Source organism: Pelophylax lessonae (assembly GCF_965119305.1).
Source record: "Pelophylax lessonae genome assembly, chromosome: 9".
NCBI classification, from domain to species: domain Eukaryota; kingdom Metazoa; phylum Chordata; class Amphibia; order Anura; family Ranidae; genus Pelophylax; species Pelophylax lessonae.
In genome coordinates this window covers 54408460-54435664 of record NC_138776.1, presented here as the reverse complement: position 1 = coordinate 54435664, position 27205 = coordinate 54408460, and the positions used below count along the sequence as shown (strand labels likewise).

At 43.2% G+C, this 27205-nt stretch overlaps 1 protein-coding gene across 1 annotated transcript in view; it reads right to left on the bottom strand.

Annotated features, from left to right (window-relative positions):
- ATRNL1 (attractin like 1) overlaps positions 1 to 27205 on the bottom strand; it is a 1075574-nt gene that overhangs the window by 362583 nt on the left and 685786 nt on the right. The window contains exon 25 of the mRNA XM_082267948.1: positions 5947 to 6008. Coding sequence (XP_082124074.1) covers positions 5947 to 6008 — 62 coding nt within the window. The remainder of the gene's footprint in view (positions 1 to 5946; positions 6009 to 27205) is intronic.

Sequence of the window (27205 nt, the reverse complement as noted above, 5' to 3'; positions counted from 1 at the left end):
AACACTCAGTCATCCAAATTGAAACTTGCCCATCAAGGTATTTTGAGATTTATATCAAAGAAGTGGTAGTCTACTTGTTAATTACAGTGAGCCTCAAGTGTGGCCCCTGATATGTTCAGTGGGCCTCAAGTGTGGCCCTTGATATGTTCAGTGGGCCTCAAGAGTGGCCCCTGATATGTTCAGTGGGCCTCAAGTGTGGCCTCTGTTATGTTCATTGGGCCTCAAGTGCAAGCCCTGATATGTTCAGTGGGCTTCAAGTGTGGCCCCTGATATGTTCAGTGGGCTTCAAGTGTGGCCCCTGATATGTTCAGTGGGCCTCAAGTGTGGCCCCTGATATATTCAGTCGGCCTCAAGTGTGGCCCTGATATGTTCAGTCGGCCTCAATTGTGGCCCCCTGATATGTTCAGTGGGCCTCAAGTGCAGACCCTGACACATCCAGAGGGTCACATGTATTATATACGTAAATGACGGGAAGCTCTTATTAAGTCCGGTGTGTTTACACCTACACGGTGACATACGTTAACATGCAATGTGTAAATGCAGCCTATTAATTAGAACAAGCAGCCAATGCACCACACAATGAACCAGTAAATGCACCTGCACTACTTTTTTCAATGCAACATTCCACAATATAGTTATGCGATACTGTAAATTGCAGTGTGTTGTAATGCATGTGCATTCTATTCGTGTGCTGGGGTGCTATTCAAAATGAATAGCATCGCAATGCACTAATGATTGCATTGGTATGAAGTCGTCCCTAAAGAGTTATATTCTCCTGCATGGGCAAATTGACAGTGTCTCTTTTTCTCTGCAGCAGTCCCACTCAATTTGCAGGGGTTGGCTGAGCCTTACACAGGTAGATCACCTCCTGACATCTCACCTGACTGGGCCTGTACAGGAACTGCAGGACCAGGGACCCAACTGTGTGCTGGTAATCAGATTCCTCTAGTGCAGAAATTCAAGTTGAACTTAAGTAGCTGCTGCCAGCGGGAAGATGGGTGGTGCACATTGGGAGGCTTGTTTCCCTGGCGGAAGGCTTAGCAGACAGTGCACACATAGAGGCGGTGAGCCACATAAAGATCATACATGGAATGTGAATTAAACCAGTGGTTTAAAACCTCAAAAAGCCCCTCAATTCAACCAGTGTGTAGCATAGTAAAGCCTTCTTAGACCAGGAGGAGACATGTCTCACCCTTATGCTTTCTCATTGGGTCCTAAGATCTGCTCCATAGAAGCCATGGCTTCCCTACACTGCACTGATGATAACCAACAATCAACAATGAAACAGCGATATTCAACCTACAAATAAATGGCTCTACAATATTAGGCTGTCTCTACTATATAAAAGCAGTTCTGGATGTAGTTCGCCACTAAGGCATAATAGAACAATTTGCATGCCTCGGACGACTGTCCTGAAATGAGGAATAATCCTCCTATATTTGGGATGTGTGGTGAAATGAGACATTTGAACACCCTCTTTTTCAAGAATGATTTACTGTGCTATACACATGCTACGTCTGCACATTTCTAAACAGTTGGCACTAATGTTTTCTATATTGATGCTAAAATTGTTCTCCATAAATTACAGAGTTCTCCTTGACCTCCGTACAGTCATAGGGATCCAAGTTCATCTGCCATGACCTCACCAATTATGAGAGAACCTGTAAGACATCTTTTCCCCAAATTACTTGAAGTGGAAATTTGGTTAGAAAATTAAGTCCTGCTAGATCACTTCATGCTGTCCCCTTTTACAGGTATAGCTATGTAAAACATCAACAATAAATGCCTATAATTGTTCAAAATCTAGCAATACCCTGTCTCACCCTGCTCTACATATGCTCAGTTTCTCTCTATTTTTAAGCATTGCCGAGTTTGTAAAGGCTGTAGGTCTGCTGACAGCCCTAAAGTGGAATTAAACTCTCCTAATATTTACAGTCAAGGAAGCTGCTTCTGTTTGATCTGTAACTGCCATGATTCTGCACGAGATCAGTTATGACACTAAACATTTGATGGTTTGGAAGTTTGGTGGAGGACAGTAGCCTGTGACAGTTAACAATTCTGGCATTACAGGAATGTAACTATTTTTTGAAACTGGTAAATCGATGGGTTTAGTTTTGCATTATGATTTACTGCTGTTTACCCACTTCCTGTCCAGCGAACATACCAGTACGTCGCTGGACGGACTTTCGTTGGTTGTACCGGGATGAGGCATCACCCTGGTATCATTTTTTAGAGCCGGCTGGAGTCGACTGTACTTTAATAGAAATCGGAGCAGCTTACTAGCCTCTTGACTACTATTACAAGCAGCAGGAGGAGATGTCCCACATCTAACCCTGCCTTTCGTGGCTCTCCTGTCCCACAAGAGACCTGATCAACACGCCGGCGCGTCCGCCAGGTGGCCGGACAGCCAAGCACAGCCAGGATCGGCTTTGATCAGCTGTTCAAAACAGCTAACCGTAAGCGATGACATCACTTCCAGTTTACTCGGAAACCATCTTGGTGTTTTGAATGCTTTTAAAGAGGAAGTACACTTCCTCTGCAGACATTTACCTATAGGTAAGTCTATAACAAGGCTTATCTATAGGTTTGTGTAAATTATCTCCTAAACGTGTACCGTTTAGGAGATATTTACATGACATGTAGCCAGGGACATCACGGGTGCATGCGCTCTAAATGAATGGCCACGGGTGCCATTCCTTCCGAGCCCCATGCCGTGAATGGCAGCTCCCGCGTGCATGCGCAGGAGTGACGTCATCGCGGCTCCGGCCAGTCACAGTGCCGGAGCCAGTGAACCCAGGAGAAACTCCGGGGAAAATGTCAGCGGTGCAAGCAGTTTACAACCTCTTTAAGTGCAGAGGAGGGATTTGGGGGCCTAATAGACTCCAGATATCCCCATAAAGAGTATCTATCACGTGCATATTGCTGTCACAAAGGATGTTTAGATTCCTTGTGACAGCAAAAAAAGTCATTAAAAAAAAAAAATCAAAGTAACAGTGTAAAAATAAAAAAAATAAAATTTCCCCCGTCGCCCTGTGCTCGCACGCAATGGCGGTTCCGCAAACAGAGATCGTCCCACATGTGAGGTATCTACGTGAATGTCAGATCATGGGCAGTAATTCTAGCATCAGATTCCCTCCGTAAATCTAAAGTGAGAAATTTACCCACTTAAGGACCAGGCCTATTTCTGACACTTGTTTACAAGTTAAAATCAGTATGTTTTGGTAGAAAATGACTTGGAACCCCCAAATATTATATATGTTTTTTTTTTTTTTAGCAGAGACCTTAGAGAATAAAATGGAGATTGTTGCAATACTTTATGTCACATCGTACTTGCGCAGCGGTCTTACAAACGCAATTTTTTGTAAAAATAAGAAAACAGTAAACTTAGCCCAATTTTTTTCTATAATGTGAAAGATAATGTTACACCGAGTAAAAAGATACCCAACATGTCATGCTTCAAAATTGCGCACGCTCGTGGATTGGCGACAAACATTGCTACCTTAAAATTCCCATAGGTGACACTTTAAAAATTTCTACAGGTTACCAGTTGAGAGTTACAGAGGAGGTCTAGAGCTAGAATTATTGCTATTGCTCGTGGCGATAACTCACATGTGTGGTTTGAACACCGTTTACATATGTGGGCGCGACTTACGCATGCATTTGCTTCTGCGCGCAAGCTCGGAGGGGCAGGCACTTTAAATTTTTAATTTTACCTTTAAATTTTTATTTTTACACTGTCCCTTAAAAAAAAATGTTTTGATCACTTTTATTCCTATTACAACGAATGTAAACATCCCTTATAATAGAAATAAGCAGGACAGGTCCTCTTTAATCTGAGATCTGGGGTCAAAAAGACCTCACACCTCACATCTACCCTTAACCACTTTAGCCCTGGAGGATTTGGCTGCTCAATAACAAGGCTCTATTTTGCAATTTGACACGGAAAATTGCGCGGTCGTGCGACACTGTACCCAAACGAAATTGACGTCCTTTTTTTCCCCCACAATCGGAGCTTTCTTTTGGAGGTATTTGATCACCTGTGCGATTTTTATTTTTTGCGCTATAAACAAAAAAAGAGCGACAATTTTTTATCTGAATATCTCAAAAAATATGTAAAAATCTAAATTTTTCAACATTTTAGGCCAATTTGTTTTCTGCTACATATTTTTGGTAAAATAAAATCGCAATAAGCACATTTTGATTGGTTTGCGCAAAAGTTATTGCGTTTACTAACTACGAGAAAGATTTATGTCATTTTTATTTGTTTTTTTTTTACTAGTAATGGCAGCGATCTGCAATTTTTTTGCGGGACTGCGACATTGGGGCAGACAGATCGGACCCCTAACTGACATCTTAGACACTTTTGGGGGTACCAGTGACATTACTACAGTAATCAGTGATATACATATGCACTGTTAGTGTTAAAATGACACTGGCAGGGAAGGGGTTAACTTTATTTGAGTTTTCTAACTGTGATTGGATGTGGCTTGTGATGTAACAGCACAGATCTACAGTCCTACATAGCAGGACCATATGATCTGTGCTGTTACACAGGGGAGAAAGACAGGCGGCTTTGTTTACATTAGCCGCCCTGCCTTTCTCCCGGTGTAACCGACGATCGCGAGTGACTGGCGGACATCGGGTCCGCCGCTCACACGCGCGCGCGTGCGGGGGGGGGGGTCAGTGAGCGAGCGGGAGCGCGCCTCCAGCGGCGCGTGCTCGCTCCCTAGAGCCTCACAGGCTAGCGACGTAGTACTACGTCGCTTTGCCTGTGAGGGGCTGACCGGGGCTGAGTAAATAGTCGTGCGGCGGTCGGCAAGCGGTTAATCAATGATCTCTCTGTTGATTGGCAAGTTTTCCAACATGTCCCTTCGACAACAGTTGATCAAATGATTGACTTCTGTGGATCAGGGATGGCCATGCACTGATTGAAATTTGTCGGATCTCTGTCAAACCCTCCAAATTTCAATCAGTCTATGGCCAGCCAGAGTATGCAGATTAATTCAGGAGAGGAGAGAAGGATCAGAGGCCTCCAGCAGTGCAGATTATTTCAGGAGGGAGACTAATGTCTGGTACACACAATGAGATTATCGGACAAATGATCGTCCATTATTTTTTTTGCATGCTAGTCAGTTATGAAAATTCCCGTAAGATCAAAGAATATAAAATTTGGAAGTGATGCAGTGGGATGTAGTGTATTTGTATTGGAATTTCGAAGGACAACTGTACTGATCAAACGAAAATTGTACGATCTGGTATTGTACGAGAAACATTTTCGTGCTTGTTCCATCAGATAATATCGGATGAACTGTCATGATTGGCACTCGAAAGCTGAGTACTAACGATCAGATGATCGTACAATCGCTTCGAATGCGGTATTTTTCGTAAGATTTTCTGATCATGTGTTCGGCCTTGGCTGTCCATACATTATACAATTTTCTTGTACACTTTTCTTTTAGATCCACCAAAACCATATAATATAAGTTTTAACCTGAATACTTTCAATTAGTATGAAATTAGACAGGCCCTTGCACTACATAGTTGAAGGTAAATATAAAGGAAATCGAATAACAAAATTGTGTAACATATGTCCAGCCTAAGATGGAGGAAGTGACTATAACTGGCCATAGATTATTCAATTTTCTTTCCTTCAACCATGGGTTGAAGGAAAGAAAATTGCTCGATTCCCCGTTCAACACAGTCTGTGGTGATGGGGGGAATCCCTTCCGTGTGCTACAGTATTCTCACAATGGGAGGCTTCCCCATCATCAGAATGCAATATCTGCCAGCAGTGATGGCATAGAAAAAAACCCGACAGGCTGGTTGTTCTGCCCATAGATGGAGTTGAAGTTCATCCAGTTCCTGCTGAATAGGCAAAATATTAATCCGGCTATAGCCAGCTATAGTTTTTACAGCAGGCACATTACAGAGCATATCAGATCTTACCTGAAGAAGGTGACAAAGAACTGGACCAGGTCCATGATGGTGTTGTGTTGGGAGAAGGCAATCTGAAAAATATAGAGGAATGGGTCAGAGCAGGTTCTCACATGTGTGTATATATATATATAGAGTATGATGTACACTGGTCTTATTAACATAAGGAAAAACTGTAGGCTGGCAAATTTGCAGTTCAACTCAAAACCGTTGGACAGAGAACCAGCTGGCATGGTGAGTACTTAGCTGCTAGAAGAGGGCAAGTAAACATGTCAGCAGAGACCAGAGCAATGCAAACTGAGATTGTGATCTAAAAAATCCTTAAGCAAAGGTTGCTGTAAAGTTGGCCACAGATGACCCCATCTGATCAAAAAAACTGAATGGAAAAACAAGTGAGGTGGATGGGGGAATCCTCCCTGCTGCGCTACTATAATCTGACAGTTAGGATTCTTCCGCTGTCAGAATCAACTGATCAGTACTGCAGCTGATTGGCTGCATGCGCTGACCCAACAAAAATTTACAGAAAAAGCCGTTCAAGAGGAGGCGATCATTAGATGGGAACGGTCACAGATGGATCAAAAGGCCACTGCTGAACCAGACAATTTTCGATCCATCTATAGCCAGCTTTAGTGAGGACTACATACCAAGTCAATCTGTAGATCCAGGAATAAGGTCATCTGAACTTGGGCTGGCCATACACTGTCTAATATTCTGCCAGTTCCTGATGAACCAGCCAAAATTTGCTTTGTGGGTAGCCCTGTTAACCCCCTCTGCCTCTGGCTGCTGGCAGAATATATTATCTCAGCAAGGGATCAGTCTATCCACATTGTATACCCCCCAGGTGAAACAAAAATTATCTTGATTTTTCTGGTAAAACCCAAGCTTGGCTCCAACATTTACCTTTTTTGAGTACCCCTATTGTATGTGAATGTGATAGGCAGCCTCACTCATCAATAGGGAAGCCTCGGAAGGGGTAGAGCAATGGTAAATTATACAGAAATAGTTAAAGCAAAAGTTTAATCTGCATATATTTTGTTCCCCCCCCCCCTCCCCCTCATCAACATGCCAATAGAATGTTCAAATAAAAGCTTTACTTTTTTTCATGGAATTCTTTTTCTTGTACCAGTGATGTCATCACTGAGTCTCTGTGCTTCTCTTTGCAGAGCAACCAGATCATGGCTGGTGGGAGGGACCAGCAGGGTGCTGTACATAACATGGAACTGAAAGTTTAATTGCTCAATGGAACTGGCACTTATATGGGTAGCTTTAGGTGCATCAAAACCCAAGAACAAAATGTAATAGATTACAGTTTTCCAGTTCTTACATGTGGACAGCTGCACTAGTTTTCTTTTTCCAGTACCGGATTTTTCCTATGGTACGTTTCATCCTCAATCGGGGGCCAAGCCTGAACCCTTCAGATTTGGTGGAAGTGACAATCAAATAAAAGCCATATATTGGTGTAAGACAAAGTACGTGAATGCCGACACACAATATCTTCTCCAATGTAAGTTTTATTAATGTCATCCTGTTAAAAAAATAGTAGCAGTATCTTACGCGTTTCGGCATCACTCAGCATTAGTGAAAGATATGACAAAGGCCAAATGAGGCCGAAAAAAGTTATATCAGAGACTATACTGTATGTGTTAGCAATCATGTACTTTGCTTTGCACATCCTGTAAAGGAGGATAAGGACCATGCACCAAAAATAAGGTGCACGGGGGTAATATTGGAGTGGTGTACCTTTGGAATTCATTCATATAGTGGTATCAAAGTTTACTGAAACTAAAAAAAAAAAATAGTAGTGTGCAGCTTGGCCTTTTGTATTCTTGTAAAAAATCTTTTTAGATGTCCTTGGTTTCGTCTTTGCGCTCCTCCGCAGGGGGTTTCATCCAGCTCACCTTCTCGGAGCTGACCATATGTTCTGGATTACAGCCGAAGCTCCTCCACCTGACAGCGAGGTCATCAGCTACAGATCCACCCCACAAGCACAACCTTCCCCGCAAATCACCTCCAAGCATGCAGCCAAACACAAGTCCCTCTCCAAGGCCTTACAAGTCGTAGAATATACGAGTCTGTAGTGCACACGGTGAGCCAAGCCAAACTCCATGACGGTTGAGAGCCATGACTCAAATGTTGGCATCCCAGCGCTAAATGGGAGAAATGACTTTCAGCTCAGGATAAATTCAATGCGTGGAATAAAACGGTCATTAGGATGGAGCTCAGAGAAATGTACATTGAACGCAGAAGAAGAATATATTAGATTAGTCTGTACACTGAGTGCCAAGCCATAATGATGGTGTGGATTGGTCATTTCCATCTGCAAGAATTCTGCGCCAAACAAAAACTTTTCCCTGGAACGTCTACAAAAGGCTTAATGCTTTTTGAGACTCCTTTAAGCCATGTTTTAGCTCAGCTAAGAATTTTGTTGTCTTGTTATTGGAAGGAAATAAGATCACTTTGTTGGTTTTTGCTACATTGGGAATATCCGCAGTGGAAGAACGCAGCCAATTTAGCGAGTTCTAGAAACAATCTGTTTTTCTTGTAGCAGACCTTTCCGAGCTGCCCACTCAGGTCGGAGGAGACCCTGGTGTATTGGGGCTTGTTCTCCGCACGCCGTCCAGCCAGGTGACATTTCAAACACAAATTCATTTCTCAAATGCGTATCATCGGTTTGTTTTATTTCGTTTGTTTGCGGCACTGACAGAAAGGCTACCTTATGAAATGTTAATGTCTGGCTGAGGGGGGAATTATCCACAGTGTAATGATACAATAACAGTCCAACTCCGTGCCCAGCCCTCCATAATGTGATTATTCTCTATCTCCAGGGACAGGGCTCCGCCACAAAGTTGGTACAGTGTTACAAATTGGATGCGGTTATTATCAAAGGCTGAAACTTGGGTGCGTTTAGCAGAGGAGAGAAACCGCATGAAAAATAAACACCGAACCTAAAATACTGTTCAAATAGCCTTATATAAAAAAGGGACAATAAATACAATCTGCTTATAAGTTAGAGAAGAGCAAGTTTGTAAAACTAAAAAAAGTTACAAATAAATGCAAGGACTGGAGTCTTTAATGCTGTGAAACGCCCTCAATGCTTTGGTAGCCAGAGACCATGTGACCTAGGTCTGAAGAACTTACACTCTAAAGTCTCTACCACAGTTACACACAGGTATTTTTATACTGTATGTTTATATACTGTAGCTCTGACCTATTCCACAGTGTTGTACAGAGTACCTCAGTCCGTAGAAGAGAGGCACACACAGGGCCTTCGCCAGCATAGGGCTGCTTAAGCAGCTGACTAAAGCCCCATACACATGCGTCGAAAATTGGCAGGGTTTTTTCGGCCAACATCCGATCTGCCGATTTTCGGCTTGTTAGTATGATGCTCCCGACAACCAACTCCGACTTTTCGGCCGAAAAAAATCTGGTGTGCAGACTATAAAATTTTTGTTGGCCGTCAACATAACGGCCGATTTTCATGCAGTCAGTACAGATTTCGACAGGGAAAAATCTGATGAGCAAGTCTGGGCATGCTCAGTGAAGAAAGAACACAAAGAAAGCAAACCAACACATGACATCACTTCTGAAGTGGAATTTTGTTGGGCGAGAAAATTCGTGTGCAGTCTAGGCACATTCCAACCAACAAAACACCACTCTGGACAAAAGTCGGACGATCGGTCGGCCGATAATCGGTGCGTGTGTACGGGGCTTTAGGCTAGCCATACATTATACAATTTTCTGTACAATTTTCTTAAAATATACCTTCACTATGTAGTACAAAGGCCTGCCTAATTGGATACAAGTGAAATTGTTGTTTAGCTTTGACCTCATTTTATGTGGTTTGTGGTAAATCGAACAGAAAATTGTACAAGAAAATTTAACATGTATGGCCAGCCTTAGGGTGCCAGGATAGGGGAGGGTGGAAAAATCTGAATCCCCGGTCACTTGCTGGGGATTCTGATTTTTAACCCTTTTACGCCTTCTGTACACATCTATGCAGCCTCACTGCAGTGGGTCTTCTGTCGTTAGGCTGCAAATAAAGGTGCATCTCTTAGATTGTAAGCTCTAACGAGCAGGGTCCTCTGATTCCTACTGTATTAAAGTGTATTGTATTTGTACTGTCTACCCTCAAGTTGTAAAGCGCTGCGTAAACTGTCGGCGCTATATAAATACTATATAATAATAATAATAATAATAATAATAATCTCAAAAAATTAGAATATCATTAAAAGGTAATTTATTTCAGTAATTTGAATCAAAAAGTGAAGCTCATATATTTTATATAGATGCGTTACACACAGAGTGAAATATTTCAAGCATTTCTTTATCTTCCACAATACCCCACAGATTCTCTATGGGGCCTAGGTCAGGCGAGTTTGCTGGCCAATCAAGCACAGTGATACCATGATCATTAAACCAGGTATTGGTAGTTTTGGCAGTGTGGACAGGTGCCAATTCCTACTTGAAAATGAAATCAGCATTCCCATAAAGCTGGTCAGCAGAGGGAAGCATGAAATGCTCTAGAATTTCCTGGTAGAGGGCTGTGCTGACTCTGATAAAACACAGTAGAACACCGCCAGCAGGTGACACACAGTGCCATGGAAAAGTATTCACCCCCTTGGCATTTTTCGTGTTTTGTTCCCTTACAACCTGGAATTAACATGGATTGTTTGAGGATTATGCATGGTTTGCGCTTGTAAACAGCAATCTTTAAGTTTGACCACAGATTTTCTATTGGATTGAGGTCTGGGCTTTGACTAGGCCATTCCCACACATTTACATGTTTCCCCTTAAACCACTCAAGTGTTGCTTTAGCAGTGTGTTTGGGGGTCATTGTCCCACTGAAAGGTGGACCTCCATCCTAGCCTCAAATCACGCACAGAGTGGTACAGGTTTTGCTCAGGAATATCCCAGTATTTAGCATCATTCATCTTTCCCTGAACTCTGACCAGTTTTGCAGTCCCGGCTGCTGAAAAACATCCCCACAGCATGATGCTGCCACCACCATGTTTCACTGTGGGGATGGTGTTCTTTGGGTGATGTGATGTGTTGGGTTTGCACCAGACATAACGTTTTCTTTGATGGCAGAAAGTTAAATTTTAGTCTCATCAGACCAGAGCACCTTCCTCCATACATTTTGGGAGTCTTCCACATGCCTTTTCGCAAACTCAAAACATGCCATTTTGTTTTTTGCTGAAAGTAATGGCTTTCTTCTGGCTAAAGCCCAACTCTATGGAGCGTACGGCTTATTGTCATCCTATGTACAGATACTCCAGTCTCTGCTGTGGAACCTTGCAGCTCCTCCAGGGTTACCTTAGGTCTCTGTGCTGCCTCTTTGATTAATGCCCTTCTTGCCCGGTCCGTGAGTTTTGGTGGGCGGCCGTCTCTTTGCAGGTTTGCTGTTGTGCCATTATCTTTCCATTTGGTTATGATAGATGTGATGGTGCTCCTGGGGATCATCAAAGATTTGGATATTTTATTATAACCTAACCCTGACTTCTACTTCTCAATAACATTGTCCTTTACTTGTTTGGAGAGTTCCTTGGTCTTCATGGCAGTGTTTGGTTAGTGGTGCCTCTTGCTTAGGTGTTGCAGCCTCTGGGGTCTTTCAAAAAAGGTGTGTATATGTAATGACAGATCATGTGACACTTAGATTGCACACAGGTGGACATCATTTCACTAATTATGTGACTTCTGAAGGTAATTGGTTGCACCAGAGCTTTTTATGGGCTTCATAACAAAGGGGGTGAATACATACGCACATGCCAATATTCGGTTTACTATTTCTAAAAAATAGTTTTATGTATATATTTTTCTCGTTTCACTTCGCCAACTTAGACTATTGTGTTCTGATCCATCACATGAAATTCAGATTAACAAAACATTGAACTTAAGGCTGTAATGCAACACAATAGGTCAAAAGTCAAGGGGGCTGAATACTTTTGCAAGGCACTGTAGCTCCCCAAATCATCACAGACTGCGGAAACTTCACACTGGACCTCATGCAACATGGATTTTGTGCCTCTCCACTCTTCAGACTCTGGGACCTTGATTTCTGAATGAAATGCAAAATTTACTTTCATCCAAAAAGAGGACTTTGGACAACTAAGCAACAATCCAGTCCTTTTTCTCCTTAGCCCAGGTAAGACACTTCTGATGTTGTCTCTGATTCAGGAGTGGCTTGAGACAAGGAATGTAAGTTGTAGTCCATTTCCTGGATACATGTGTGTGTGTGGTGACTCTTGAAACACTGACACCACCCATAGTCCACTTCTTGTGAATCTCCCCCAAATTCTTGAATGGCCTTTGCTTCACAATCCTCTCAAGGCTGCGGTTATCCCTGTTGCTTGTGCACCTTTTTCTCCCACACTTTTTCCTTACACTCAACTTTCCATTATTATGCTTGGATACAGCACTCTGTGAACAGCCAGTTTCTTTAGCAATGACCTTTTGTGAATTACCCTCCTTTTGGAGGGTATCAATGATTGTCTTCTGGACAACTGTCAAGTCAACAGTTATTCCCATGATTGTGTAACCTAGTGAACCAGACAGATACCATTTAAAGGCTCAGGAAACATTTACAGGTGTTTTCAGTTATTTAGCTGATTAGAGTGTGACACAATATTGAACTTTTCTTTTAGATGCACCTGTGTGTGTACTAGAGTTTGTACGGGGAGTGCGCTCTGACCAAGAGCCCCAGGTCCCATACTAAGGATTAGGGAACCAGGACTCCCGATTTCCGATCACCTGGTCATCGTGATAGCCTCTGATTGGCTGACACAGTGATCAGTCACTGTGCAGCCTGCCCATGTGTTTTTTTTTTTTTCTCATCTGAATGGAGAGAAAGATACTTTGTACCTTTCTCTCCTTGCCAGGGGAGGAAGAGGTTAACAAACAAATGTGTAAAAAAAAAAATTGTGTATATATATATATATATATATATATATATATATATATAAAATTATTAATAAAAATGAAAAAAAAAAAAACTTAAATAGGTAGATTAAGACTAGATGCCAGGGTTAGCAAAATGCACCTTCGCCTGTGCCAGACCTGGGCATGTACACTCTAATGTCCAACCATATTCACATATTATTATTATATACTTACTTAGCTTTAACATCTGCTGTGCTGTACAAAGAACATAGAGCTACTCATATCGGTCTCTAGACCAGGGGAGCTAACACTATAATGTCCCACCACAGTCACACACTATAGAAAAAAATAACTCCCCTTTAACCACTTAAGCCCCGGAAGATTTTACCCCCATTCCGACCAGGGGGGTTTTTGCGATTTTTTACTGCGTGACTTTAACGGACAATTGCGCGGTCGTGCGATGCTGTACCTAAACAAATTCCACGTCCTTTTTTTCCCACAAACCAAGCTTTCTTTTGGTGATATTTGATCACCTGTGCGATTTTTTGATCATGCGCTGCCGACAGGGGGCGGAGTCCAGCGACGTAGGTCTACGTCGCTGGACGATAATGAGCCATGAGACAGCTCAGTGAGCGGTCTGCAAGTGGTTAAAATAATCACAGTTTTTCCTTTAACCAGCTGTACTTACTCAGTGTAAATTATAACATCCAAGTGAAAGATATAACACCATGTCAGAAAAAAATTCAAAAGAATTCAAAAACAGAATTACTAAGTTGGAAAAAGGATCACCCACCCTCTTAAAAATGTATTCTAAACTCAATCAGGTGTAGTTAATCACCTTCTCAATAGCACACAAAACCATTTGACTTTCAACTGCGATCAGCTGAGGTCATTTTGATTAGCTCAGCATGATACAATCTTTCCCAGAGCATTTCAGTTCCTAATAGTGCAACTATCAGAAAAAAAATAAAAAACAGAATCACTTAGTTGGAAAAAAGATCACCCCCTTGTGTCAGTATTTTGTTGAACCACCGTTTGCGCGAATTACAACCTTTAGTCTGTTGGGATATGTCTCTACTAACTTTGCGCATCTAGACTGCAATATTTTCCCACTTTTCTTTGCAGAAATGCTCAAGTTGAGCTAAATTTGATGGTGACAGTTTGTGGACAGCAGTCTTCAAGTCATTCCACTGATTTTCAATGGGGTTTATGTCTGGGCTCTGACTAGGCCATGAAAGTACATTCACCTTTTTCTCCTTCAACCACTGTGTGGTCATTTTTGCTGTGTGCTTTGGGTCATTGTCATGTTGAAAGCTAAACCTCCTTCCCACTGACATATTTCTGGCAGGGGGCAGCAGATTTTCCTCAAGGATTTGACTATATTTTGCCCCATTCATTTTTCCTTCAAACCTGACAAGTGCTCCAGTCCCTGCTGCAGAGGAACACCCCCATAACAGGATAGTACCACCTCCATGCTTTACTGTAGGAATGGTGTTACTTGGATGGTGAGCTGTACTGGATTTCCCCCAGACATATCGTTTGGTGTTGAGGCCAACACCTTTTTCCATGTGGCCTCATATTCTTCAAGGTGTTTTTTGGCAAAGCTCAGTCAAGACTACATGTGGCCTTTGAGGAGTGTCTTTTTTCTTGCAACTCTCCCATACAAGCCACATTTATGGATAATTTGTGATATTGCTGTGACATGCACACAATGACCACTCTTTGTCAAATTCCTGCAACTGCTTCAGAGTTACTGTAGGCCTCTTGGTAGCCTCTCTGACCAGTTTCCTCCTGGCTCTTTTATTCAGTTTGGAGCGACGTCCTGTTCCAGGGAGGGTCTGTGTTGTACCAAATACCTTCCACTTCCTAATAATAGATTTCACTGTGTTTCTAGGAATTGATAAAGCCTTTGAAATTTTTTTTATCCATCTCCTGACCTGTGCCTGTCCACATATTTATCCTGGAGATCATTTGACAGTACCTTGCCACCAATAGTTGATTGTTTGCTTCAGTTGCACTACCAGGGACTGAAATGCTCCAGGAAGCACTTTTCATGCTGAACTAATCAAAATAACCACAGCTGATCACAGTTGAAAGTCAAGCGGCTTTGTGTGCCATTGAAAAGGTGACTAGCTACGCTTGATTGAGTTTACAAGTCATTTTAGGAGGGGTGATCCTTTTTCTAACTCAGATTCTGTTTTTTAATTTTTCATATTTTTTTCTGGTATGTTGGTTTTATAGCTTTCACTTGGATGTAATAAGTTACACTGAGTAAATACAGCTGGATAAAACACAAACTGTGTCTATCTTCATTTCAGGCTGCAATTCAACAAAATATTATTTTAAAGTAAGGTGATTCTTCCCTTTACCCATTTTATATAGCTCGGACATATTGTGCAGTGCTGTACAAAGAACAGAGCCAGTCACATCTGTCTCTGTACCAGAGGAGCTTACATTTTAATGCCCCACCATAGTCAAACACTATTATTATACTTTTTTTTTTTTTTTTTACATATTCAGCTGTGCAGTACTGGGAACAATGAGCCAGTCATATCAGTCACTGCACCAGAGGAGCTTACACTCTACTGTCCTGCCACAGACGCATGCTGTTATTTTATATTTATAAAGCTCTGACATATTCCGTTGTGCTGTACAGAGAGCCCTGAACCGTTGTCATGTTGGGAGTTGAACCTCAGATCCTAGCTCCCTATGGGAACAAAACATCAATTTAAACCTTTTTATGATCATTTAGCACAACACAGAAGGCCACATTCATCCCCTGGCTGGTAGTGGAGTCTGCTGAAGCTCTCCATTGTACAGCACCATTCACTTAGTACAGTCATTAGATGAGCCAGCAGTACATGTGAAGCGGTTTTGGCTTTATGCATTTTCTTTTCAACCAAATACAGCACATAAACACAAGAGTAAAATGGAGGCAAGATTGATGTAAATTATCATTCATCATTGGATGCTTTTCTTAAGGATGTTGGGATCACACTGGAGTGCACTTTGCCTAAAAACCTGTAAGAGCTCCCAGTCCCAAACTAGGCACTCCAGAGCTTTCACTGCTGGTCTAATGTATGGTGCAGAAATAGAGAGGGTACTGTTTGCTGCTACACTTATCATTCATCAGAAGTGCAAAAATAAGCACAACTCTTAATACTTCATATCTGCCAACAACAAGTCTCTGATGGTGGTGGGAGGTAGAGTGTTCACAAAAGTATAAACAGGCCTAAACAGACTGGAGGAAAGTTATTAAAACTGGAGAAACAAGAATATGGATCAGATGTGCATGACAACCAATCAGCTTCTAGCCTCATCTTGTTCAGTCAGGCTTTGAAAGTGAGAGATATAAGCTGATTGGCTGCTCCACTTTTTATAAACTCCCGTCATTGTCTATTGGTTGCAAGGGAAAGGGGGGGGGGGGCTGATAGAGAAGAGAGATGAAAGGAGAAAGGGGGAGAAGAGAAGCAAAAGAAATAGATGGGAGAGCTGGAGATAACGCATCTGGCTGGCTTCAGGTTTTTACTGTTCTTCTCAGTCAGCAAGGTGTGCAGAAAATGGATGGCAGGTTCCCATTATTTAAAGTGCTACATATCATGAAAATTGAGGTCTTTTTATCCTCTTCTACTGTAAAAATGAACTTGCTTCCATGATACCTCAAATGTTGAGGAGAACCAGGAGGCCAAAACAGTGCCATGGGTCTCTGTTGAAGATTAGCCATACCAAGGTAGTGTAGCATTCGCCTACAGGCCTGTTTTGGCAACTGGGTAGTGCAAAAGAAGAACAACAATATCTCTCCTGAGCTCAAGTGGTATGCGGGAAGGTGAATCTTCTAGGAGGTTTTATGACACAAAAGAAGTGGTCTTGCTGCCCCCCTCAGGACCAAGGGTATCCAAAAGGCACTACAAGAAAACAACAAGAAGAGAAGGGCGCACCGACCTTGTGCATTACCACTTAAAAGTTGCACCGCTCGCTTCCAGGACACTTCTCTACTGCTGGATAGCGTGATGGCGTCCTCAAAACTTGATGTGGCTTACGCCTTTCGAGGGAGGACCCTCTTCCTCAGAGCCAAAATCGCCACTTCGAGGGAGGACCCTCTTCCTCAGAGTGGCGATTTTGGCTCTGAGGAAGAGGGTGCTCCCTCGAAACGCGTAAGCCACATCAGGTTTTGAGGACGCCATCACGCTATCCAGCAGTAGAGAAGTGTCCTGGAAGCGAGCGGTGCCCATTTCCTATATGCTTGTTCATATGCTACGTTTGTGAGTATATTGTACGCTACCCTTCTTTGATTTTAATAAACTTTTAAGTGGTAATGCACAAGGTCGGTGCGCCCTTCTCTTGTTGTTTTCTTGTAGTGCATCTCTCTGTCTCCCCAATGGTTCTCAGCTGCTCCATTTACAGTTGATGACACAGAACTGCCAAAACCAGCAATTGAAGGAAGAAACACTTGCGGTAACTTGCTATGGTAGACGACCCTCAATATTTGTTACCCAATAGAACATTTTACAAAATGAAGCCGCAGACAGGGCACACACCACCCCATACAATAGTTTGGCATAATGTTAATACAGGAGAGCCTGACTACTTTACCTATCTCATTACCAGGAGCACCACACAGTGGGTGCTCTATTATCTGGTTCTCTGGCCTGGGACAGCCACTGTAGTTCTCATAATCAGAACACAGTGGAAGGTGCACTGTCTGGTTCCTTGGCCTAAGCCAATCATGGTAAGCCTAATTATCATGGCTCCGTGAATACTCTATCATCTGGTTCTCAGGCCTGGGCCAATCATGGTAAGCCAAATGTTAACGGTCTTGTAGATGCTCTGTCATCTGGTTCTCTAGCCAGGCACAATCATAGTATATCGTTATTACCAGGACACTTCTTATGCTCTCTCATCTGGTTCTCTGACCTGGGCCAATCGTGGTAAGCCTAAATATCATGGTCTTGTAGCTGCTCCATCAACTGGTTCTCTGGCCTGGGCCAATCATAGTATGTCTTATTACCAGGACCCTGCTGATGCTCCATTATCTGGTTCTTTGGCAAAGGCCAATCATGGCATGTCTTATTAGAAGGACACAGTTGATGCTCTATCATCTGGTTCTCTGACCTGGGCCAATCATGGTAAGCCTAAATATCATAGTCTTGTAGCTGCTCCATTAACTGGTTCTCTGGCCTGGCCCAATCATAGTATGTCTTATTACCAGGACCCTGCTGATGCTCTATTATCTGGTTCTCTGGTCTAGGCCAATCATAGTATATCTTATTACCAGGACACTTCTTATGCTCTCTCATCTGGTTCTCTGACCTGGGCCAATCCTGGTAAGCCTAAATATCATGGTCTTGTAGCTGCTCCATCAACTGGTTCTCTGGCCTGGCCCAATCATAGTATGTCTTATTACCAGGACCCTGCTGATGCTCTATTATCTGGTTCTCTGGCCTAGGCCAATCACGGCAATCAAGTCTTATTAGAAGGACACATTTGATGCTCTATCATCTGGTTCTCTGACCTGGGCCTCATTACCAGGACAAAGTGGATGCTATGTTGGCTAGTTCTATGTTGTAGACAAACCACTACCAAGTGGTAAGATACTAGAATTGAAAGCTAACGTTTGGAGAGGTACCACCGATACTGGCTAAGACACAGTAATTCACCTCAAAATGTGGCAGTCATCTGTAAAATAAAAGTCATTGTCCACATACATCTCTCACCAGATTCCACAACTTAAAGTGAACCTTTAGCCAAATGTCCCCCTCCTAAGCCAGCCATAGCCGGTTTGAATTTCAAACCATGTATGGGCAGGCAAATTGTATCCAAGTTGATCACTTTTTCATGTGATTATTGCCAGAAACTGTAGCCACTAGCAATAATCACTTTGTGTTCTTCTAGCCGGCTCGGCTTCCCAGTGGGCGCGATGATGTCACCGCTGTAGCTGCACCCTACGCGTTTCATTCAATAGAACGTCGCCAATGAGGCATTGCCCCCTATTTTTATTGATAGGTAGCGTGGAAGTTTTCACCCAATTTCTTTTCAACTTACTACATTGTATCAAAGTGTGCTAAAAGCAACAGGCACAACCCTGCCTCACCTGCATTTCCCATCACTGGATGGTCTTTTGGAACTGAACAGTTTGGCATAGCTTGCAAGATTGCTGAGTTACTGTATGGTAAGAAATTCCATGCCTCCACATACCCCCCACCGCTTGACTGAAGCGTAAATCAAACACAGAAGACAAAATGGCTTCCACATGTTTGTGCGGAACATAACAGGTGCGGTTAATGATCCTTTGTGGTCATACCTGATTATCCGACTGTACAAGATTGACTCGTTTCTCCCAACAGCAGCTTAAGCATTGTGAAAAAATCAGCAGGTGAATAAGTCTTGACTTTGGACAAAGATGACAGAGGCAATGCATTGCAGCACGCTGCAGTATCGTTTACCTTTGTTAACCTCATGTTTTCTTACTTCTCAACTCCATAATGGTTGAGTGAGAGCTGCTGTGCTTACAGTGGCAAATTACAGTTATTTCCAAATCTAAGGGCGATCAGAAAACAGAAGTGTTATTTCATGGGGACATGCAGTGGCATAACAATAGCCATAGCTGCCCACACAGCTCCTGTTGGGCCTGGGGGTGGAAAGGGCCCCATTAGGGGGCTAAAGAGGCAGTTTAAACATAATAAACCAAAGTACATGGGAAAACAGTACATTTCAGCTACTATATTTTTAGGAAATGCAGAGGTTTCTGTTGACAGTGACTGTGTACCTCCTGTGACATTTCTGGCCAAGAATGGTTGACATTAGGTGTACAGGAAGATACTTCAGAATCATTGTCACTAGTCATCCCCCTTTGCAGGCTGTGCAGTAAGGAAAATCTGCGTCTTTAGCTGCTTTAGTAGTGTAGATTTATTGCCCTTAGAGCTTCTGGTCATCCCAGCACTGAAATTAACCTTGTATTTCTAACACAGTATTTACACTCGGCTAAAATCTGTTTGTAGTTTTGCAAATCCCCCCCCCCCCCCCCATTCATTTTTTTTCCTGCACAAATACCCCCTTCTTTTCTGGCCACTCTGCTCACAGCACTGCTTCTTAGCAATGTACTGACTATGCTGACAATGTTGTGGCTACCTTTTCTTGATTAAGACAAACCTTTGTTAACGTTATTGACAGCAGGGATATCACCAGCGGGCCTTAATAAAATGTTGTTATGATCTGTTATGTCCCTGGAGATGTGTAGGAAACAGAAATGGAGAAGTGCGGGATTATCTCCATACAGGGTCCTTTAGGAGATGTTGAGATGAAATGAACCGGGGCAGAGTAAAACATGGGGGTGGTGTTCACTAAACACATGGGCGACTAAAATGCTGGAGAGGTCTACATTTAGAGCACTTTTGATTTGTGGAATACCATCATGCCTTCCTCCTCTTTGCATTTCCCAGCAATAACATCATAAATGCCATAACTATGTATGATGGGGGCTATTAGTACAACTATTAAGGGCCCTCCTGTCTCTCTCATCTCTATCTTAAAGGCATTTCTCTTGGTAACGTGTACTCCCCTCACATTTTGGTAAATATTTTATTATATCTTTTAATGTGACAACACTGAAGAAATGACACTTTGCTAAAATGTAAATTAGTGAGTGTGCAGCTTGTATTACAGTGTAAATTTGCTGTCCCCTCAAAATAACTCAAAACACAGCCATTAATGTCTAAATCGCTGGCAACAAAAGTGAGTATACCCCTGAAAATGTCCAAATTGGGCCCAATTAGCCATTTTTCCTCCCCGGTGTCATGTGACTCCTTAGTGTTACAAGGTCTCAGGTTTGAATGGGGAGCAGGTGTGTTAAATTTGGTTTCTCTCTCATTACTGGTCACTGGAAGTTCAACATGGAACCTCATGGCAAGAACTCTCTGAAGGTCTTAAAATAAGAACTGTTGCTTTACATAAAGGTGGCCTAGGTTTTAGGAAAATTGCCAAGACCCTGAAACTGAGCTGCAGCATGGTGGCCAAGACCATACAGCGGTTTAACAGGCAGGTTCCACTCAGAACAGGCCTCGCCATGGTCGACTAAAGAAGTTTAGTGCATGTACTCAGCTTCATATCCAGAGCTTGTCTTTGGGAAATAGATGTGCCAGCATTCCTGCAGAGGTTGAAGGGGTGGAGGGGGTCTGTCTGTCAATGCTCAGACCATACACCGCACACTGCATCAAATTGGTCTGCATGGCTGTCGTCCAGAAGGAAGCCTCTTCTAAAGATGATGCACAAGAAAGCCCACAAATGGTTTGCTGAAGACAAGCAAACTAAGGACATGGATTACTGAAACCATGTCCTGTGGTCTGATGAGACCAAGATAAACTTATTTGGTTTAGAAGGTGGCAAGCATGTGTGGCCGCAATCAGGTGAGGAGTACAAAGACAACTGTGTCTTGCCTACAGTCAAGCATGGTGGTGGAAGTGTCATGGTCTGGGGCTGCATGAGTGCTGCCAGCAATGGGGAGCTACAGTTCATTGAGGGAACCATGAATACCAACATATCCTGTGACATACTGAAGCAGAGCATGACCTCCTCCATTTGAAAACTGGGTATTCCAACATGATATTGACCCCAAACACACCTCCAAGAGGATCACTGCCTTGCTAAAGAAGCTGAAGGTAAAGGTAATGGACTGGCCAAGCATGTCTCCAGACCTAAACCCTATTGAGCATCTGTGGGGCATCCTCAAATGGAAGGTGGAGGAAGTGCAAGGTCTCTTATATCCACCAGCTCCGTGATGTCCTCATGGAGGAATCGAAGAGGACTCTAGTGGCAACCTGTGAAGCTCTGGTGAACTCCATGCCTAAGAGGGTTAGGGCAGTGCTGGAAAATAATGGTGGCCACACAAAATATTGACACTTTGGACCCAATGTGGACATTTTCACATAGGGGTGTACTCACTTTTGTTGCCAGCAGTTTAGACATTAATGGCTGTGTGTTGAGTTATTTTGAGGGGACAGCAAAATTACACTCTTTTACAAGCTGTACACTCATTACTTTACATTGTAGCAAAGTGTAATTTGTTCAGTGTTGTCACATGAAAAGCTATAATAAAATATTTACAAAATGTGAGGGGTGTACTCACTTTTGTGATATATATATATATATATATATATATATATATATATATATATATATATATATATATATATATACACACACATACACTTTTTTTTTTAACTGCATTATTTATTGCAAATAGATTTTTGAAATGTTTTTGTTACTTGGATACATAACAGTGTAGTAGGACATCTTGGGACCCCACAGCAGTCATATGGTTTGCTGTGGCCCCTGATATTTGGTGACAGTTCAGCTAAAGCAGCAACAAAGTAAGGAATTGCCTCACTGCATTGTGAGCTGATGAAACCACCCAATATTATTTCAGGTACTTATATAGCGCTGTCAATTTTACGCATCGCTTTACATATATATTGTACATTACTGTCAGTCCCTGTCCTCAAGGAGGGTACAATCTAAGATCCCTAACTCACATTCATACATACACATACTAGGGCCAATTTAGACGGGAGCAAATTTACCTACAAGCATGTCTTTGGAGTGTGGGAGGAAATCCGAGTACCCAGAGGAAGCCCACGCAGGCCCAGGGAGAACATGCAAATTCAGTGCAGGTGGTGCCATGGTTGGGCTTTGAACCCTAGTGCTGCTAGGTGGAAGAGCTAACCACTTAGCCACAGTGCTGCCCAATTACAACTTTTAATTTGCTGCATCAGGAATGAAAACAAAGACACTAATTTATTCAAGATGTCAAGAATATCCACTCAAAAGAGTGAATCTTCCCTTTAATTATCCAATCATGTTAAAAGCAAATTATTTTTTATTCATTCTGCACATTGTTATATAACCAGACTGAGTCTTCACTTTCTGAGTGAACACATTTAACTCCCTTAGTAAATTAGCATCAATCAAGCCGTGAGTCTGCCCCAGCCTCCTCCAATACAGCTTAAAGCAAAACTTTAGGAAAAAATAACAGACCAGTAAGGGTGGGGGGTACACTGAGATGTAAGGGAGGGTGGGGAACTCTTGATTTCTGATGGCGGGGGGAGCTCTTGACATCTAATGTATGGAGGATGGGATGCTCAGGAGGTCTGGTAATAAATATTATGAGAATAATACAGTTCTATGCCAGTTAAAAAAAGGAGGGTTGCACACTGCTGGTATCATCCACAAGGAATGTTATTGGAGACTGCTCAGAGAGAAAACCATGGCAGGACCATGTTTAGTCTTAGCAGTCTCTATTAAAGTTTTTTTGTGGCTAATACCGGGGGTGTGCAACCCTGCTTTTCAGACTTGTACCATCTGCTACAGCAGTGGGAGTGGGCTCCGTGCTGGTCTGCACCTGCCCTTCACAGCTTAAGTCTTAAAGTAGAACTATAGACAAAACTTATATATTTTTTTTTTCATTTTGGATAGAGTAAAGCTGGATACACACTATACAACTTTTGTTGTTCAATTTCCTTTCAATTTACTTTTAACTATGTAGTGCAAGGGCTGGTCTGATTGCATACAAATTGAAAGGGTTTAGGTATGTCCTCATATTATCTGGTTTTGGTAAATCTAAAGGAAAAAATCTAAAGACAGTTGTGTAGTGTGTATCCAGCTTGAGGGAGGGTTATAACCCCTGTCAGATTTTATTTTCACCATCTGTGCCCTATTTGGAGATTTTCCTTCACTTCCTGTCCCATAGCCAAACAGGAAGTGAGATTAAATCCCTGCAAATTAAGGGAATTTCTTGGGGACTCCCACATTACCATAACTAGTGTCCCCATTGGAAGACTTCCCCTACATTACTTTTCTGGGGACAACCCAAAATTTTGGATTTTCACTTACTTTCACTTTCAATGACAATGGTAAACAGGACAAATAGAGAAGGTGAATTTTCCTAATGGGACGCAGACAGCAATAAAGCTGACAGGTGTTGCAATTACTCTCCACTCTATCAAAAACCAAAAAAAAAAAAAAAAGTTCTGCATTTAGTTATAAATTACTAAAACCAGTAATAACTGAATGCAAAGGCAATTATTTAACCCCTTTGCACCTAAAGGTAAAACAAATCTTAAAGCAGAGATCCACCCAATAGTGGACCTTCTGCTTTGAGGCCGCCTCCCCCCCGGCTCCCGTTTGTGAAACTAAGCTTTTGAGGGAGGGAGTGGGTACCTGATTTGACAGGTACCTGCTCCCACCCACTGCTGTTCCAGTCGCCTTAGGGGATCAGAAGCGGAAGTTCTTCTTCCCCCTCCCTCCTGAAGTCCTCTAGGACACGACAAGTCCTGAAAGACTTCTGGGCTGGTCACAGAGTGCAGCACTGTTCGCGCATGCACAGTAGGCATCCGGCTGTGAAGCTGCAAGTGGTCACAGCCAGGTGCCCATAGTAGAGGTGCCGGCCCTGCTGAGGGAGGACAGTGTGTGAAAACAGCTGGGGTGGGTGCACCGCTGGATCCTGGGACAGGTGAGTTTGTGTTTTTTAAAAGTCAGCAGCTACAGTTTTTGTAGCTGCTGACTTTTAATAAACACAAAAATGACTGGAACTCCGCTTTTCGTCTCCATTCACACTGGTACGACTTGTCAGGCGACTTGGTCATTCTGACAAGTCACGCACCGTCGCGTCCCATAGTGTAGTACAGGACCGGTTCTAATAGGAGCGACGCAAGTCGCTCCGACTTAGAAAAAGGGTCCTGTACTACTTTGGGGTGACCTGGAGCGACTTGAATAGACATTCATTTTATGAAGTCCGTGCAAGTCGTGCCAAAGTCGCAATGCACGCGACTTCACAGGTCGCCCCCTAAGTCGGATCCCCGTAGTGTGAACCGACGCTAATGCCTAAGCCCAATTTTGCAACTTTGACATGTGTTTGTAAACATGTACATATCACAACTACTTTGTGGATCCAGGTGGATTATACCTTGTTTTTTTCAGGACAATTTAGGCTTTCATTTGTTGGTAAATGGTAATGGATATCTCCTAATTTTTTATCATCTAGGGAAAACTGGGCCAAAATAGTATAAAAAAAAAAAAAAACTGGATTTTTGTCTTACCGTAAAAAATCATTTTCTCTGATGTTCATTGATGGACACAGCTCCATATCTTCTTTGACTGATGGGTTATGCTGCCCCCTACAGGAGTAGCATACTAGGTGGAAAAAATTTGACTACGCCTATAGGGCAGTCCTAGGGGGTATACTCCCACTTCCTGCTTTAGAATCTCAGTTTTTTAACAAGCAGTGTCAAAAGAATACATAACCCAACTCCACAGAGGTGTGGGTGCTGTTACCTGTCAATGAACATCAGAGAAAAGGATTTTACGGTAAGACAAAAATCCAGTTTTTCCTTTCGTTCATTGACGGACAAAGCCTCATATCTTCTTTGACCGATGGGACGTCCCAAAGCAGTGTCAGCATGAGGGGTGGGAAAAACACAGCAAAAAAAACAGAATTCCTAAAAAGGCTAAACATAGCCAACCAGGTAACCAAAAGAGTTCAACCAGAAACAACTGGAGCTCACCTACCAGGGAAAAAAAACACACCCTCAAGAGGCAGGAGCCTCTGCAACAGCAGCCTGCAAAGCTTTGTGGCCAAAAGCAGTATGCGCAAATGCGAGGACATCCACCTTGTAAAACTTTGTGAATGTGTGCACAGATGACCAGGTGGCTGCCTTGCAAACCTTAACAACTGAAGCTTGATAACGGAGAGCCCAGGAGGCACTAAGTGCCCTCGTAGAATGCACCTTAACAGGTAAAGGAGGAACCTGTCCCTTGATGGAATAGGCCTGTACCATCGTCTGCCTGATCCATCTGGAAATGGTCGCAGCGGATGCGGCCTGCCCCTTACTAGATCCATCCGTAAGGACAAACAAGGAATCCGATTTACGAATGGACTCCATCGCCGCCAGGTACACCCTGATTGCCCAAACCACATTCAGGGAATGAAAGGCAATTTCTTTAGGATGTTTTGGCTTAGGACACAAGGAAGGCAACACAATGTCTTCATTTAAGTGGAACCCTGAGACGACTGACAGGTACGTAGTACCACTTTGTCCCTGTGAACCACCAGGTAAGGTGACCAACAGGACAACGCAGCCAGCTTCGACACCCTGCGTGCAAAAGTAATAGCCACCAAGAAGGCCACCTTCTGTGACAGAGTAAGCAGAGGAAGTTCACGAATATTTTCAAAAGGCGGTTTTTGAAGAACCGACAGCACCAGAGTAAGATCCCACGAAGGCACCGGGGACCTTACTGGAGAAGCCAAGTGGCGAACCCCCTGCACGAAGGTGTGAACCAAATAATTTATGGGCAACGGCCGTTGGAAGAAAATCTGGCCCTTGATAGGGCCCAGGGCCAAACTCTGATCTACACCTCTATATAGAAACTCCAGCAGACGTGATACCAAAAAGGAACGTGGGGAAACCCCCCGAGACTCACACCAAGTAATGTACGCCTTCCAAACTCAATAGTAAATCTTCTGAGAAGTAGATTTCCTAGCTTTTAACAGAGTAGGAATCACAGAATCTGACAACTCCCTATCCTTCAGTACCTGGCTTTCAATAGCCAGGCCGTTAAAGCTAGCGACTGTAAAGTAGGATGGAAGATCGGCCCTGAGACAAAAGATCTTCTCTGAGAGAAACAGCCAAGGGGCATCGGCTATTGGTCTTACCAGGCTCGCGTACCAAGACCATCAAGGCCAGCCTGGGGCCACCTGAATGACTGGAATCCCTTCGGCCTCGATTCTGCACAGAAGTCTCGGCAGAAGCTGTAGCAGAGGAAAGATATATATTAGGCGATACTGGCCTCAAGGGGCAACCAGATCGTCTGCCAGAGGGTCTTGAGACCTTGCCACAAACCGCAGAACCTTCCGGTTGATGTGGGAGGCCAACAGGTCCACATGGGTGGTCCCCCACCGGAGACACAGTTGTTGAAAAAACTCTTGCAGAGTTTGTACAGTGATGTCCAAATCATCCTTTAGGACAGACTCTGCTCGCTGAAGGAGATTGTCCAGATACCCCAGTACCACGATCCCCCTCTGCCTGACAAAGGCTAACACCGGGGCCAACACTAAAAAAAAGTTTTGCCTTTAGGTATACTTTAAAGCGGAGTTCCACCCAAAAGTGGAAGCTCCGCTTATCTGCTTCCAAAAACAGGTACCGGCTCCTACTCCTGTGTAAGGGGCGCCACGGCAACCTACGCCATTTGCGGCCCCTCAACTTCCCCCCCCCCCCGCTGCCTTCTGGGAGACACACACACAGGTCCCAGAAGATAGTGGGACCATTCAGAAAGAGCAGCACGACTCGCGCATGTACAGTAGGAAACAGGCTGTGAAGCTGCAAGGCTTCCCTTCCTGTTTCCCTTA